The 15,585-nt window shown below is 47.1% G+C and overlaps 1 protein-coding gene across 2 annotated transcripts in view; it reads left to right on the top strand.

Annotated features, from left to right (window-relative positions):
* LOC139759630 (uncharacterized) overlaps window positions 1–15,585 on the top strand; it is a 43,505-nt gene that overhangs the window by 17,730 nt on the left and 10,190 nt on the right. For both annotated transcript variants that reach the window (XM_071681992.1, XM_071681991.1), the window contains exons 2-3: window positions 8,997–9,212; window positions 10,063–14,865. In XM_071681992.1, the coding sequence (XP_071538093.1) occupies window positions 8,997–9,212; window positions 10,063–14,865 (5,019 nt within the window). The remainder of the gene's footprint in view (window positions 1–8,996; window positions 9,213–10,062; window positions 14,866–15,585) is intronic.

Here is a 15,585-nt window from a genome sequence, read left to right as displayed (position 1 = left end):
CAGCTTAAGATTTGCTATGTCGGCCTGCGTCACGCGTGCCTGGGGCGAGGAGCACCCGCTGTGCACTGCTGGAGGCTCAGGTGGGGTGGGTGGATGGTGAGAGGGTCGACTGGAGGTTGAGAATTACCTGTAGCAGTGGTGACCATATGTAAGGCGCTACTCCTGTACGTTTGGTGGTCATGAGGAGGAAGTTACACCAGACACGATTTTATTTTGATTGTAGCCGCGAGAATTGCTGATTTACTGTGCACTTTTACCGATCGGGCGGAAGGTGACGCAAAAGAGGATACAGCAGGCATCTGTGCCTGGCTTGTGGTGTGGTCACGTAGAGTTGCCAGACCCCGCGTGCTGTGCCCGACACCTGGCCAGGCCAGGCTGCTCTGGCTGGCGTGTGTGGGGTTGTAACGTTGACCGTCCTCAAGTTGAGTCATCTTGACGATATGGAAATGTTTTCTCTGTACGCCTGGAGGAAAGGTTGTCTGCCAAGAGTGAACGATCCTCCGAAGTGATTTTGTTTGTGTAACTTTACTGATGTGACTTAATCCCTTGTGTAGGTTGGGATCACTTGTTTACGACAGGGTCGCTGACCTTCCTTACTAGTTTGAAATTAAGAAAATTTCGTGATGAGATAATATTGACAGGAATTTTATATATTTGTATGTATAATGGTAAGATCACATTAATTTCATCGAACTGACCCATTATTCCGGGTTCGCAGAATTAGTATTTTGCCAGATTTTTTACTTGACTTTTAATTCGGTGTTATATTTGGATTATTCCGGCTTCAACTAAAGAGCTGGGAGGTTGTACTACTATATGTGATTATTACAGTATTCCACCGAGGTTATCACATTCGCCACTTCCCTCCGCTACTCTCCAACACGTCAGTACAAAGACATGACGTAATGTTTGTCACCATACCAGCCGTGTGTTGGCTGATGTTACACCTCACAAGACGAAATGGGAAAGTGAGGCAGTTTTCCTCAGGTACTGTGGTGTGCTGGACGACACGAGACCCCGACCCCTCGCTATCCTTCCATGACATGTGTCATGCAATACTACCTCCCCACGTGACCATTACCTCACCACATGAACACTATAGCGCTAACGACAAACACATGTTTGCACTGCTGCCTTGCCTCCTGTGTGCGGTGCTTTCCCATTTTGGCCTGTGTTGCTTCTTAGTAACATTATATCACCTCACGAATTACAGTTAGATGAACATTATATGAAAAAGAAACTTGCACTATTCGGTGTCATGACTTGGTTGGTGATTGTTATAGATGAGACGATATTCCCGACGTGATGGCGTGTGTTTGATGATGTACGATAACGTGCGTGATGGCGGGGTATTATAACGGCCGCGGTCAACACGCCATAATAGGCTGGGCCGACGCAGGAAGAACACTGGTTTCCCGCATGGTTTACACTGCACCTCGCACAGGTGCTCCACGTCTCCTGCCGGACGTTATGTAAACTAGAGAAAGAATGTTTGTGGAATAAATGTGTTTGACTAAAACATCAGATACGTTGTTCTTCACCATACCACATGTTGCTAAGTTGACCATGGGACGATGGGCTAGGAAATCCTGCTGGGACTGTGGGATACCCAGTATCCCAAGGCTCCTCTTACGGGCTCCTGCAGCTTTTAGGCTGCGTTACAGTCAGTAGCAGGTAAATGGTGGATTCCTTTACATTGTATTTATCTATTGACAGTGGATAATACAGCTTCGTCAGAGGTGAGTCAACTTTAGGTGTGACCCCACCCCGGATGACCTCACCTTCTCCGTGAGGGAAGATTAACAGTGGGGTTGGCTGTGAGTCGACTGCCCTTTACAAGATTGGAACTGTGGTCGGCAGGTGCATGATTCATGGTCAGCATCACTGGACCACGGAAGGTTGTCCTGCACCTGCACACGAGGCTGGTGGAGTCAGGCTACGTACCGAACAACTCGTCTGGGGAATGGTGGAAACATTTATCCCTGGAGGTCCACAATTTGCGACAGTACACTCAGAGACGCTCGCCTGCTGAGCGTTTTACTGTGACTTAGGATGACATCATATTGTTGGTAATCCATCATGGTACCACTTACTACGGGCATGATGTGCTTTATGTAAATAACAGCATGTCAAGTTCCCTCCCTCACCGCCATCTAAAAGAATCATAAACGTTAGTCGATGATCCACTTTGATGTTCATGTCAGCTTCTCACTTGGGCAAGTCAGCCAGCCATCAGTGGCTCACTCAGTCGCTCGTCTCTTGCTCTGAAGACCAATAATATGACACGCAAGACTTGTGGGTACGCTCACCCTGCCTGTATCTTTGCACGGTCACAACACTGCTGTCTTCTGCAGCCACACACGCCTTCCATGAATATATGTCGCTTCCATCCAGCACTTGCCTCACCCACGTACCCAGTTTGAAGGTTTCAGTGTTACCAACTTTAATATTTCTTACCTCAAAGATCAGACCACTAAGGAGTCTCCTTATCCTTTGCTAGGCTCTTAGATATCTTTGTTCGTTATCTTTCCAGTATATTACCTGGAGTACGTACAAACTGAACTACTTATTATATGAAGCTTTTAGTATTCTTGTTCTAGAAGAACGTATATCATTGCCATGCATACATTACCATACAGGATTCCCTTCTTTTTTTTTCCTAGACTGTATTGTTCAAGCTCATTAAGTTCACTCCTTTACGATGGTTCATGTGTTGCATTACCTCAGTTTACAGTCAGAAGTAAACGTGGATTCTCCTCGGCTAATTTTTTTCCCCTTGCGTAAAACGTGATAATTTGCCAGTATTCAGTTTTGTGTCATATAGAAGCATTAGATATTATTATCATTAGCTTTGTGTCTCTCGTAGTGACATTGTTGTAAGTTCTCGTCATCATACTACTCATAACCTCACTCTACGGTTGTGTACGTCAATAGAGTTTTAAATTCCATCTTAACACAATTTGAGATGACTTTTAGATCTGTTTCCCTGACGGACGCATTTTGGCTGTCCTCGTCACAGACGGCGCGGCCCACCTTCTAATTAGTGTGTGTGTGTGTGTACGCTTTCTGTATATGTATTTTCTAACCAAGGTGCATCCCTGTCTTTACAATGGGATAACTTTTGCCTGTAATCTTTATGAAATGTTTTCTGCAAATCTAAGTGAATGCTATCAGCCATCTTACTTTCCCCAAAGATGTTTGTTATATCGTACATGAAGATGATTTTGTCTGACACGAAAGATTTCGTGAGATGCTGTGCTGCAGATGACTGGTTAAGTGTTGATCCTTTGTGTTATTTACAGTCGTGTGTCGAATGATGGTTTCCATAAGTTTACCAGCTAATTTGGCCATCATTAATGAATAGGGACTTTTTGCCGTTTTTCCTTTTTAATGTATGTGTTAAAGTTGCAGCTTCCAACCCTGTGGAACTTTCCCATAAGCAAGTGACTTACTGAACAGCTTAACTATATTATTTTTTAGCTTCATTGTCATGGGATAAACTTGATCAGGTCCTGCCGTTTTATTGACTGTCTTTCCATTTAGTGGTGATAGACATGTACGTCAATACATTGCGAAATGTTCTTTCCTGGTGATGGGACTGAATGTAGGACATGACCTGTATCTTCATTGGAAGTACACATGAAACAGAAAAATAAGATTTGAGTTTATCGTCTTACCTTCATTGCCTGGGAGCAGGTCACCGTTTTCTGTACTTAATCAATTGACTGGGTATGACTCTTTTGCTTCGAACTCAGTCATAAAGTTCTTAGAATCTCTTTTGTTGTTATCAGCAGTATGCGCTTCAAGTTGACATTCTCAAAAGTATGATTTTTTTTGTTGTGTTTGTATCTGTTGCCTTATTTATTAAACGAATGTCAGTTGAATTATCGTTTTTTGTTGGTTTATAGTTAACTTGTACAAGATTAATTGTCTCACACAGATTCATTACTTTTTTTAGATGTTTCCTTTGATTTGCTAATCCATTATTTACTGCCTTTTATTCACATTTGCATCCATGATCTGCTCCTGTTTCTATTGCCCATTATAAGATGAAGGTTGGCGTGTGTAGACCATATCATTATAGGTTCAGGTATACCAAATCTCTTCGGCAAGTCTTCTTGTTTTATCAGAATTCAATTCTTCACTCTTACATTTAGGTGTTCTTATGTTACTGCGGTTGATGTTGTTTGGGTTGGAATCTTCCCCGTCATCACTTGACGCGTCTAGCAACATCTTCAGTGTCTCAATCTCGTGCACGTTAACTCTACATTTCGTGTTGTCCGACGTCTTGTGTCAGTAAGACCTCCGTGTGTGTGTTCGTAAGGTCCCGTGTTGCGCTCGGTACGACTCATTCTGATGCCTCACATGAGCAGTTACCTCTCTCATATTGTTGTTGTTCAGGAATATATTATTATCCTTTGTCTCTTCTGTAATATAGTCAGTTTTAAGTCTGGGGTTCTCATTTTTGAAGATTTTTTTTTCTTTTATGCACGTTATCTTTAAAGGTTATTTTATCTTCCTTTGTATCTGTTGATATGACAGTCGTGTATTTCTAACCCACACCGTATGAGTCATGCATACTTACCCTCATGACAGTCATGCATACCAAACCCACACATTCAACAACTAGTTATGGGATGTGTTTTGGTGTTGACCTTTACTCCACCTGGTTTAGTACTTACACTGAGAGAGAGAGAGAGAGAGAGAGAGAGAGAGAGAGAGAGAGAGAGAGAGAGAGAGAGAGAGAGAGAGAGAGAGAGAGAGAGAGAGAGACGTCAGGAGTAGATCAGCCTCAAGTTCGACATTTACAGACATTCCTTCAATAATAGAGTGGCGACCTTCCCGCTGCCCCACTTCCTGGGGTGTACTGTCAGCCAGCAGTACCTGACTCACCCCGGCTGCCCCGCCCCGGGTGTCACCGTCAGCCAGCAGTACCTGACTCACCCCGGCTGCCCCGCCCCGGGTGTCATTGTCACCCAGCAGTACCTGACTCACCCCGGCTGGCTATCCTAGATGGACTGTTGGCATTCACCTGACTCACCCAGTCTGTAAGCATTCATCTGTCAGCCGGTCTGTACAACATGACGTGCACAACAGAACCGACGTGTGATATTACCGAACCCTGAACCCCGTGAACACGACGGTACGACCCTTGATCCACGCAGGTCAAAGACCAGGTCACCATATCTAAGGGTCGTACATATGTTCTCAAGCGTCTTCCTGTTATGCTCAAGAGTCATACCTTCATCTGGAGGAGTCGTAGTGTCGTGGTCATGGTCGTTCCGTTGTGCTCAGTGGTCGTTTAGTGGTGGTGAGCGGTTGGACCTTCATGCTCGAGCCTAAGAACAAGAAGGAGAGAGCAGCTGTGACCTCAGCAAGTCTAAGATGCGATGAAAACCTTGAAGATGAGGTGCGTTAAGGCTGAGGCAGTAGCCGCCTCCAGCCACTATTTTGTATGGCAAGACTTCCAGTGACGAACTTAAGTCGTCATAAACCACCAGGCCGTAAGTGAAGTAGAAAACTGACGGTACATGGAGAGAGAACTGAGGAGAGAAAATGGATATAATGTAAGTTTCTCCAAGTTAAGGTTATCTATTTGTGAACGTCAATACCCAGTGTTGCCATCAGTCTATCTCGACATTTAGATATGATATAAAAAGATTTTGGCCATAACCCGTCTCCAGAAGGTGCACACAACGAAACCTGTTTATATAAAGTTGTTCAGCAACGATGAGGAAGGCTCGTTCCGTCAGTGACCCACCAGTCTGCTGCACCACACCTCTCCCTCGTATTTCATGACGACTCTACAATTACTGTACCATTACTGTTTGCTTTATAGCCTGGTGGAGGTTGTTACATCTTACCAGGCCATGCAGCAGCTTGTTTGCTCCTGTCTTTCCGAAGATAAGTCGGTGCAGATGTGTGTGTGTGTGTGTGTGTGTGTGTGTATTATTGTGTTAGCGAGTTAAGATGTGCCAAATGTAGCACAAAGTCTTTCTCAACCCTACCATAGTCTTTCCACAGTCCCGTAAATGTCATTCTTTTTAAGTAGTCCTCACACAGAACCATCAAAGCAAAGACCTGCTACACACACACGTCTCCCTCCCCTGAAGTCATATGGCTTCTCTTTCCCAGTCGTAATAAATTTATACGTTCTCAACAACCACTTAGAATTCTTGCTTTTGTCTTGGTATCATGAATGTGTTATAAATGGACGGCATTATTTCGTGAATTAGGGTTTGGCAGTTTTAGCGACACTGAATTCATAACGTCTTAGAATAAAAAATGAAGTTTCATTTAGCTGTCTTGTGCTTGTTTTCCTGGAGTCAGATGGCTTGATGAAGATGCGTGAAGTGTTGTGTTATGATCATCCTGTGGTCCGTCACTGGAAGTGGTTGGTGGTTGTACTCTGGTGAGTCATCCTGGGTTGTGTTGCGTCAAGTGCTGGAGGTAAACGGTACCAGCAGGAGGGAGTGAGGTGAGGGGGGGGGGGCTGGAATGATTAATATGTGGGACGCTCAGCCGCTTGTTGACGTGGGACTACCGTGCCAGCCATTGATCTACCCCCACCATCCCAATAGACTGTGGCCGTAATCCGAACCTCCCACATGTGGCCGACCTCCAGGAGGGACCCCGGGCTTGTTACTGGAATGTCCTTTTCTGTACTTTTTTTTTGCTCACCAGATGGACGGAACACCTGAGGTGTTGCTCAAGTCTTGGTTTACTGACGGACAACATATAAACACATCGTCATTCATTTCCTCACTGTATCACTAGCTGTTGTGTGTCAGGGTAGGTTGTCGATGTCTAAGCTCGTCTGGCAAGAGGCATTGAGTACCTTAGTCCTGCCTTCCTTCACCGTCTCCGTCAGGTGGAGGAACTTAACGTTGGGGATGATGATGATGATGGAGTGGTCTCATTTTACATATCTATCCCAACCTCAGGTCGCTAGGGGCAACATGTCACGCCAGGCCAGTCGGATGGATGGTTTTCCATTTCATGCGACACGTTGTGTTGCTGTCTGTGGCCCAGTTCGCTGCCCACGCGTAGATTCACTGTGATGTGACAAGGATTAATGTCCCGTGTGGAGGACAAGACGGCTCTGACATAGTCTCTCTCCCTTGCAGTGCGACGCTACCTCACCAAGACGACATTTTCATGTACTGTGGTATATATGTGTCTCCCATAATACTTGTGTATATATGTCTCTTTCATAATACTTGTTTATGTTTCTCTTGTATAATTCTTGCGCGCCATAAACCATAACGGAGCCGTTCACTAACACGCCCTTGCTTCCCTTAAAAAGGAAGGCAAAACGTGTGTTAAGGTCATTATGCTACAGGGCTGCAGGTAATTTGGTCTAAGATTAGAGTAATAATCCTGATATGTGTTGACCTGATGAGGCAGACATTACATACTGAGAACCCCAAGATTATGCCTCAGAGGAGTTCTTGCCTGTTGCTGCTGAGGTACCTAACTGGTGGTTAGTGCGTTGTTGATGGGGACTGGTAGGGGGAAATGTAGGGAGGAAGGGTTATGGAGATGGGTTGAGGAAGTCATGAGTATTTCTTATCTTTACTTTTCATTTCATACCGTTGTGTCTGGTCGATGAATCTCTCGAATGTGAGAAATTTGTCATGTGATGTGTTGAGGGAAGAATGTTGTAGACTGCTGGGGGGGAGGAGTGACCCTGCTGCTTTATGGAGGGGGAAAATCCCTCCTGTTAAACCCTACGTTTTGAATGGAATTGATCAATCATTTAAACACACACACACACACACACACACACACACACAGACACACACGTGATTATGTTTGCAGATGATGCAGTAATCATGAGGGGGGGGGGGTAAAAATCGATGAGGATCACTTCAACTTTACTGTGAAGCCGAGGCAGACTACAGACAGAGTGGCTCTGGTTCATGAAATTCAACCCGAGTAAAATCTGAATTAATAAGGACGAGTCACAGCGAGCGAGGACGTCAGTATGGCTATCATCAAGTTGGAAGTGATCGGCAGTTCCTTAGGACCCAACATTGTCCCTAACCTGTCGCCAGAGTCACAGGTAAGAAGAATGGTTGACGACAGCAACTGTCTGGTGGCAAACATTATAAATATATTTATGTGCACACATTACGAAATATTAAGCCAGCCGCTCATGTCCTACGTAAGGCCAGAACTAGAGTATGCTTCTCAGGTTTGGTCACCACGTCTGGAGAAGTACAAAGAGCCTATAGAGAAGGTCCAGAGGAGAGCAACAGAGATGATGGCATAATTAAAAACGCTGAGTTGCAGGTAGAGTCCTTAGATTTGCCACCATAGAAGAGAGAAGAGTGAGGCGCGAACAGATCACAACCTTTAATTTATCAAACCAGATTGATGACGGAGGCAGTGACTAGTTCTTCGAGAGATGAAGAAGAGACAGAGCGAACACAGAACACAGCAGGTAACTGAGCAGGAAACTTGTTCAGACAGATGTAGAGAAGTGCTCTTACAGCGCGAATTGTGGGTGGAACAGACTGAAGAAGGAAATGATAGAAGTTGTATGATGAAGAATGTTCAAGTGACGGGACCACACGAGTGTAGACCTGGGCAGTACACTCGTGTGGTACGGGAATCTTCAGACGTGTTCACACAGATAGAGATGCCACGTATTATCGCCTCACTGGAATGATTATGATCTTCAAGGTACTAGACAATTATCATCAGCGTCAAGATAAGCCTAGGGGAAAAACTATACGCACTTGCGTATATAGCGTGTTCCTGGCTACGCTGCTGGTCTATATGTTTTGCAGAGGAAGGAAGACTGTCCGCGAGCCTGGAGAACTTGTATTTAAGATCCGTAACTCCATGAAATCTGCCAATAGAAACCCCAAGCTTTCTTATCATGTTCAAAATTTTCATTTCCTTATATATATATATATATATATATATATATATATATATATATATATATATATATATATATATATATATTCTGTTCTTTATTTTCACAGTGGCCGCCGGAGAGGAGATGAGGATCGAGGCGACGCCAGTGTTGGTGTTGGCGGGTCCGTCTTCCAGTCAGGTGGTGGGGTTCCTGCGCTTCCCACTAGAAGGCAGCGGCGGCGGCGAGCCCGGGCGGAGGGAGGCTAGGACGGCCGGGGACGAAGGCTTGACCAGGGTGAAGAGGGAGTACAGCCTGGAGGACTTCCTCATGTGGATGCCCTCGGGTATGGACGTCAGTGACTCACTATCATTTTCCCCGGACGTTGTTAGAGTCTGTGCCTGCCACAGGCCCCTGTCTGCCCGTTCTATTTTGTTTTTCCAAGATAATTTCACATATATATTTCTTAGGTTAATACCCAGTTTGTACACTACTGCCCCCTGGTCCCACACGAAATATTTTCCGTAAAACATCGTCAGTAGTAACCATTATGTTATGACTTCCATTCACTTATCTTCATGACCGTTTGGTGCTATTGATTTTAGCCACCTGAGCGAGGCTGCACCACTGGCAAGGGTACAGTCTCGTTAAGAACTTCTCACTCCAAAGGAGTCCATCATTTCCCTGCTACTGGCAGTAGCGCAGCGGCAGAGCTGCACGAGTGTCTGGGAATGTTGTTGTTGAGTGACTCATGACTGTTTCATGGAAGTGCAGTGTGCCAGTTATGATTGATGAACAGATGGGGAAAATAATGATGATATTACACTGTGGTTGAGTTTTGATGATCATTTATTACATAAGAACCACAAAGGTTGAGTTTTGTGAGTCCTGATTTGTGAACATGAAGCCAGATTCATTGTACGGTATTTTGTTAAGTTTATAGTCAATCTTTACCACTGAGCATTATACAATTCATCATTTCATTATCAGTTTATCCTTCGTGGAGCTTTTATAAAGAACAGTCACTTTCCCGTAATAATGGCTTCTTCTGTGATCACGTACTTGTGATAAGATGTTAGTTGTGAATGACTCATATGTTTCATAGTGTTGCTCAGTACCTTGTGTTGCTCAGTACCTTGTGTTGCTCAGTACCTTGTGTTGGAAGGACTAACAAACAACTGACGATGCTGCTGCAGGTGATGGTCCTACTGAGGAGTGGAAACACCGCCCCAGGGACACCTCCTGGATGAGGGGTGACGTCATCACCACCACCGTCTTCCTCACCACCACCGTCTACACCACCATCTTCCAGCCACCCCTCCTCACCCCTGCCACCCTCACGCCCTCCGCCGTCACCGCCACCAACGTCCTGTACACCAAGTCTCCGGGAAATTTCCACCCATCGGCTGTGAACCCCAACAGGACCCCAGACAGAGGCGGCGGCAAGGAGCTAGGAGAAGGCTCCGTCACCACCTCCGATAATGACGGTGTCAATCCGAACTGTGACAATCACACCAACCCCTTAGATCGGCCCCAGAGCGACTACCCACAATCAGGAAACGACGGAAATCGAGTCCCGGACACCTCGAGGGACAAGGACAAGAGCACACAGCACAAAGGCGACAAAACTAACTACATAACCGTGACCCGGACCATCACCACCCCACCTCCCACTCTTCACCTCACCAACCCACCGGTGCTCACCACCACCACCACCACTGGCTCCACCCAGGCTGAGTATGACATCACAGACTTGGTTCAGCCATCCGTCGAGTACCCGGGTCCCTCTGCCACCATTACGGCCTCGTCTGCGACACCGTCTTTGTCGTCGACGGTGCCTCTAGGACCCCCTTTGGCCACGATACCATCTATGGGGGAGACCGTGATCACCACTATGCTCTCCCCGAGTGGCACTTACGGCCACAATGTCCCCACCACCACCACCACACTAACCGGAGGTCCTAATGAAGGACATATCGAGGAGGTGCTGGGCAGCTCCCATATGTTAGAGCCAACGGTGACCACAAACCCACCTGAATCCACGGAAATTTCAAGTAACAACGAATACCTGACGCAGGACACAGCGACCTCACCGACGATGACGAATTCAGGTGGTGTCTCAACGCCCAGTGGAGCGGGGGGCACGCCAGAGCGGCCTGTAGATGTCACGTTGACCGACCTGGGTGTTGCTGTGCTTGAAGGCGAGACGACAGCCGCAGAGAAGGCAGGTTTACCCGACAGTAAGACGACAGAAGCTACTGTTGATGACGTCGTGGATCAAGAACCGGAGACCAACCTCAGAGATCCTGTGATCGAAGAAACAACTGAAAGCAGCGGTAACGATGCAGTAAAGCAAGCAGATACTGAACCTGGTCATGATGTTGCCGTGACCGAAGGAAAAACAGACGCAAGCACCGACCACCCGAACGGAGGAGTAGGTGAAGCCAGCCCTGATGTGTCTGTGGAAGACCCAACAGCGGAGACCAACCTTAACGTTTATATAAATAAAGGAACAACAGAAACCAGCATCACTGTTCCTGTGAGTGAAGAACCAACAGAAATAATTTGGGATGTTTCCCCTGGGGGCCTGAGGAACACAACAGGTGTCCACCTGAACGTGAGCACGTCAGGGGGACCTGAGCCCACAGACATCCCAGGGATGGACTACACACATGACTTTATCGAGGACGTTGCCAGCCCGGGACTCCAGACGACCACAGACCTGGCCCACGCATCCACCAGCGACACCGTCCGGCCACTTACTGAGGGGAACTCGACAGTTGAACATGAAATAGAGTTGTTTTCTCCAACAACTCCTCCATCTGGTCTGTTTACACCTGTCTCTGACTTTACAACACCGGCCTCTGGTCTAACATCACCTGTGTCAGACCAAACAACATCTACATCCGGTTGGAAAACACCTGTATCCGATCCAACAGGACCTGCATCTGATTTGACAACACCTGCATCTTTGACAACAGCATCTGACCTAAGAACACTGGTATCCGACCTAACAGCCCCTGCCTCCAACCTAACAACACCTTCATCCAACCTAACAACACCTGCTTCCAACTTCACAACACCTACATCTAACCTAACAACTCCTACATCTGACCTAACAACACCTGTAACTGACCAGACAACACCTGCATCTGAACTGGCAACACCTGTAACTGACCAGACAACACCTGTATCTGACCTGGCAACACCTGTAACTGACCAGACAACACCTGTAATTGATCAGACAACACCTGCATCTGACCGGACAACACCTGTAACTGACCAGACTACACCTGCATCTGACCTGGCAACACCTCCAACTGACCAGACAACACCTGTATCTGACCTGGCAACACCTGTAACTGACCAGACAACACCTGCATCTGACCTCACAACAACTGCATCTGACCAAACAACACCTGTATCTGACCTGGCAACACCTGTATCTGACCTGGCAACACCTGTAACTGACCAGACAACACCTGTATCTGACCTGGCAACACCTGTAACTGACCAGACAACACCTGTATCTGACCTCACAACAACTGCATCTGACCATGATTATGTTCTCTTTGGAGGAACAGACACCTGGGAAGAAGCCGATGATGGTAATGGAACCAAGAATGGAACATTTGGTCTTGACTTTCCCAAATCCAACGGCAGTGGAATTCTCTTTAACGTCTCTGAGACTGGGAATGGAACCCAACAGCCACATCAAGATATCGATGGTGACACAGGTTCGACCGAGGGTATTTACTCTTTACCCCCAACTGTGCCAGACCACGAATCCAACACGACCCCGTCTGCTGAGGAGACCTTGTCACCAAGTCTTCCAGAGTTTGGGACCACGACAGAAGGTGTGGAGGCTGTGGACCCCTCGCCTGAAGGACTGGGTGACAGGGATGTGGACGCGATGAACTCAACAGACAGTGTTCCGGTATGGCAAGATACCTCTGACCAAACTCCTACTAGTGACTCGCCTTTTCTCACACTGTTGTGGGATGATGACCATAACATGTCGACCTCCTTCCCGTACAGTAGCACCGAAGATAGCTCATCCAGAGAACCTATTGAATCAGACTTTCCACTCAGCAACAGTAGCAAGGTACATGGTGGCTCATCCGATTTTTATCCCACAAGTGAACCTGTAAGTTCTCTTCCTACTGAGCATGGTAATGGCTCTGCCATATTCTCTCCCTCAAAAACGGTAACGCCATTGTCTTCATCAGGAATAGAAGCGTCCATGTCAGTGGTGTCTCTCCCCGTTAAGCCCTCTCATGTGACGTCTCCCATCACCGTCATGCCCACCATGTTGGATCCATCAACGGATCCTCCACATGACACTTACAGCACGACCACCTTACCTGCAGGAGGACCAGATGTCCTGGATCCCTCATCCTCCCGCCCGAGCAGCACTCACAGCACAACCTTACCTGCAGGAGGACCAGAGGGCATGGATTCCTCACCATACCCTCCAGATAACTCTTTCAGTACAACAAGCACAGCTACAGGAGTACCTGAAGTTCTGAGTACCCCTGAAGGGACTCAAGACTCGTCTCCTGGTGGGTACGTACCAGGTAGAGACAGTGATACAAGAGGATCAGTCTACTTAACGTCGGCAGACACACTAGTGACAGAAACTGTATACGAGTCGTCTGTAGCGCCTTTCTCACCAGAGCCTCCTCCTGTAGAGGTCATGGAAGTGTCTCCAACACTTGAATCTTCCAGGGAAACATCCACCGAAACTCAGGAAACCAGCCCCGAAACATACCAGACATCCTTACCAACAACAGAACCAGATGTAATTGATCCTCTCTCTACACTAGATGAAGAAATTACGCAAGTACCGTATGGCGTATCAGAGACGCCATCATCCACAGATGATGATATGACAGTATCGTCACTAACCAGCGTCCCCTCTACCTCAACCATAACAGCTCCAGTCTTTGTGACCCTCTTCTCCACGAGCTCTCAGAAGCCACACATAACATTGACACCAAGCACGACAACTCTGCCTCCCGTGCACACCTCAGCAGGGTCAACCACTGTGTCGTCGTCTACCACGAAAGAGAGCCTCCTGACCTCGCCCAGGGGGACCATACCGGCAACTCCACTCTCGACGGAACAGACCACCGGACCCCAGCCTAGCCCGCCCAGTCCTAGCAACAACGCAACGGTGCCTCTCGATCAACGCTACTGGGTCAGGACAGTGCTCGAGGGTCCGCCTAAGGAGAGCAACTCACAGCTGTACTGGAGCAAGGTGGAGGCGGCTCTCACAGAGATTTATATGACGGCCTATGAACGGAACTTGGCCAGGCAGCGGGACGTAGACGCGAGAGAGATGGAACTGCACAAAGCGCCTGACAGAGAACTGACGATCACTTTGGTTGGTACCGAGTCACCCAGCAGCACGACCCGTGATCCATTTGAGAACTACACTACCATCATTGCCAGGGTGCGAAGGGATGTGATGGACCCGCTCAATATACCCACACAGCCCACAAGGAGACTCCTCACTGGGTATGACACACCAACTCTCCCTGCACGATACAAGACGGCTCCGGCACTTCTGCGGAAAAAGGTGTTAATCCCCCTTCACCTTATGATAGCCGGGAGCGAAAAGCCAGCGAAGCGAGAAAATAAAAAGGCATTACTCAAGATGAAGCCTTGGTATATCGCTCGCTCCCTCAACAGAAGAAAACGTTGGGTCGAGTGGCACGCTCAACATAAGTCGACTCATGAGTCGAAACTTCTTGATGAACCTCGACCACTGCACAGCCAAGGTCACGTGCTCAGGAAGCGTACGGTGGCCAAGGATGTGAAGGTGAGGCTGCATAACGTGACCTACGATAACAACACCGACCTGACGGAGCTGGTGTACACGGTGTTCGACGTGGAGGAGCCCATCCTGGCGAGGGAAGCAGTGCAGAACATGTCCACGGTGAACGACATGGAGATGGCAGTGGTGCTGGACCAAGTGGTGGTGGTCAAGGCTGAAGGTAGGTACTAACGCCGTGGTAGTGGACGGGAATGGTCTGCTCTTCATGATGTTCCTATGACACTGGTCTACTTAGTAGCCTTAACTTGTTGGCTAAACCTCTCACAGGCCCTACCAAGGGTGGGATGCTGACAGACTGTCACCAGCCCAGTAGCCTCATGTACAGTTAGGCTGTTAGCAACAGGACCATGAAGGCGACAAGGAAGTATTGTGCCTCTGTACCTTTGTTTATCAATAGTAGATTCGTTCCGCCACGTAGTACACTTGCTGGTTCGTAGAAGCACCTCACACTGAAGCAGATCTCTGAAAACAGCAACATATATTAGGTATATCAATAGAACTTTGTATTCAGACAGTTCTGTTCAGTTGTTGTCCATTGATATCTCTAATATGATGATGATAATGATAGAATATCTTTTGCTCTTGGAAGATAATGTACAAAGAATGAACAGACTTGTAATATAGTAGTTATCCCGAGCATCACTCGACTGTTATCTGTGTTCAGCTTTGTTTCTTCTAGGCAAAGAAACGACTTATTATTAGCATAATGTTTTTCATTGTAATTCTTTCCTACGTCTTACTTTCCTTAACTTGACATACGTAAACTGGACCACACTTCACCGTAGCTTTTTGTTATCATTAGTTCTTCCTAGGTGTGGTGATGTCCCTTACGTCACCTCCGCTGGGCCCACATCGTATGGCCTTTACACTGCCTTACAGT

Source organism: Panulirus ornatus, chromosome 33, assembly GCF_036320965.1.
Source record: "Panulirus ornatus isolate Po-2019 chromosome 33, ASM3632096v1, whole genome shotgun sequence".
In the NCBI taxonomy this organism is placed as follows: Eukaryota; Metazoa; Arthropoda; class Malacostraca; order Decapoda; family Palinuridae; genus Panulirus; species Panulirus ornatus.
This window is presented reverse-complemented; position numbering and strand designations above follow the sequence as displayed.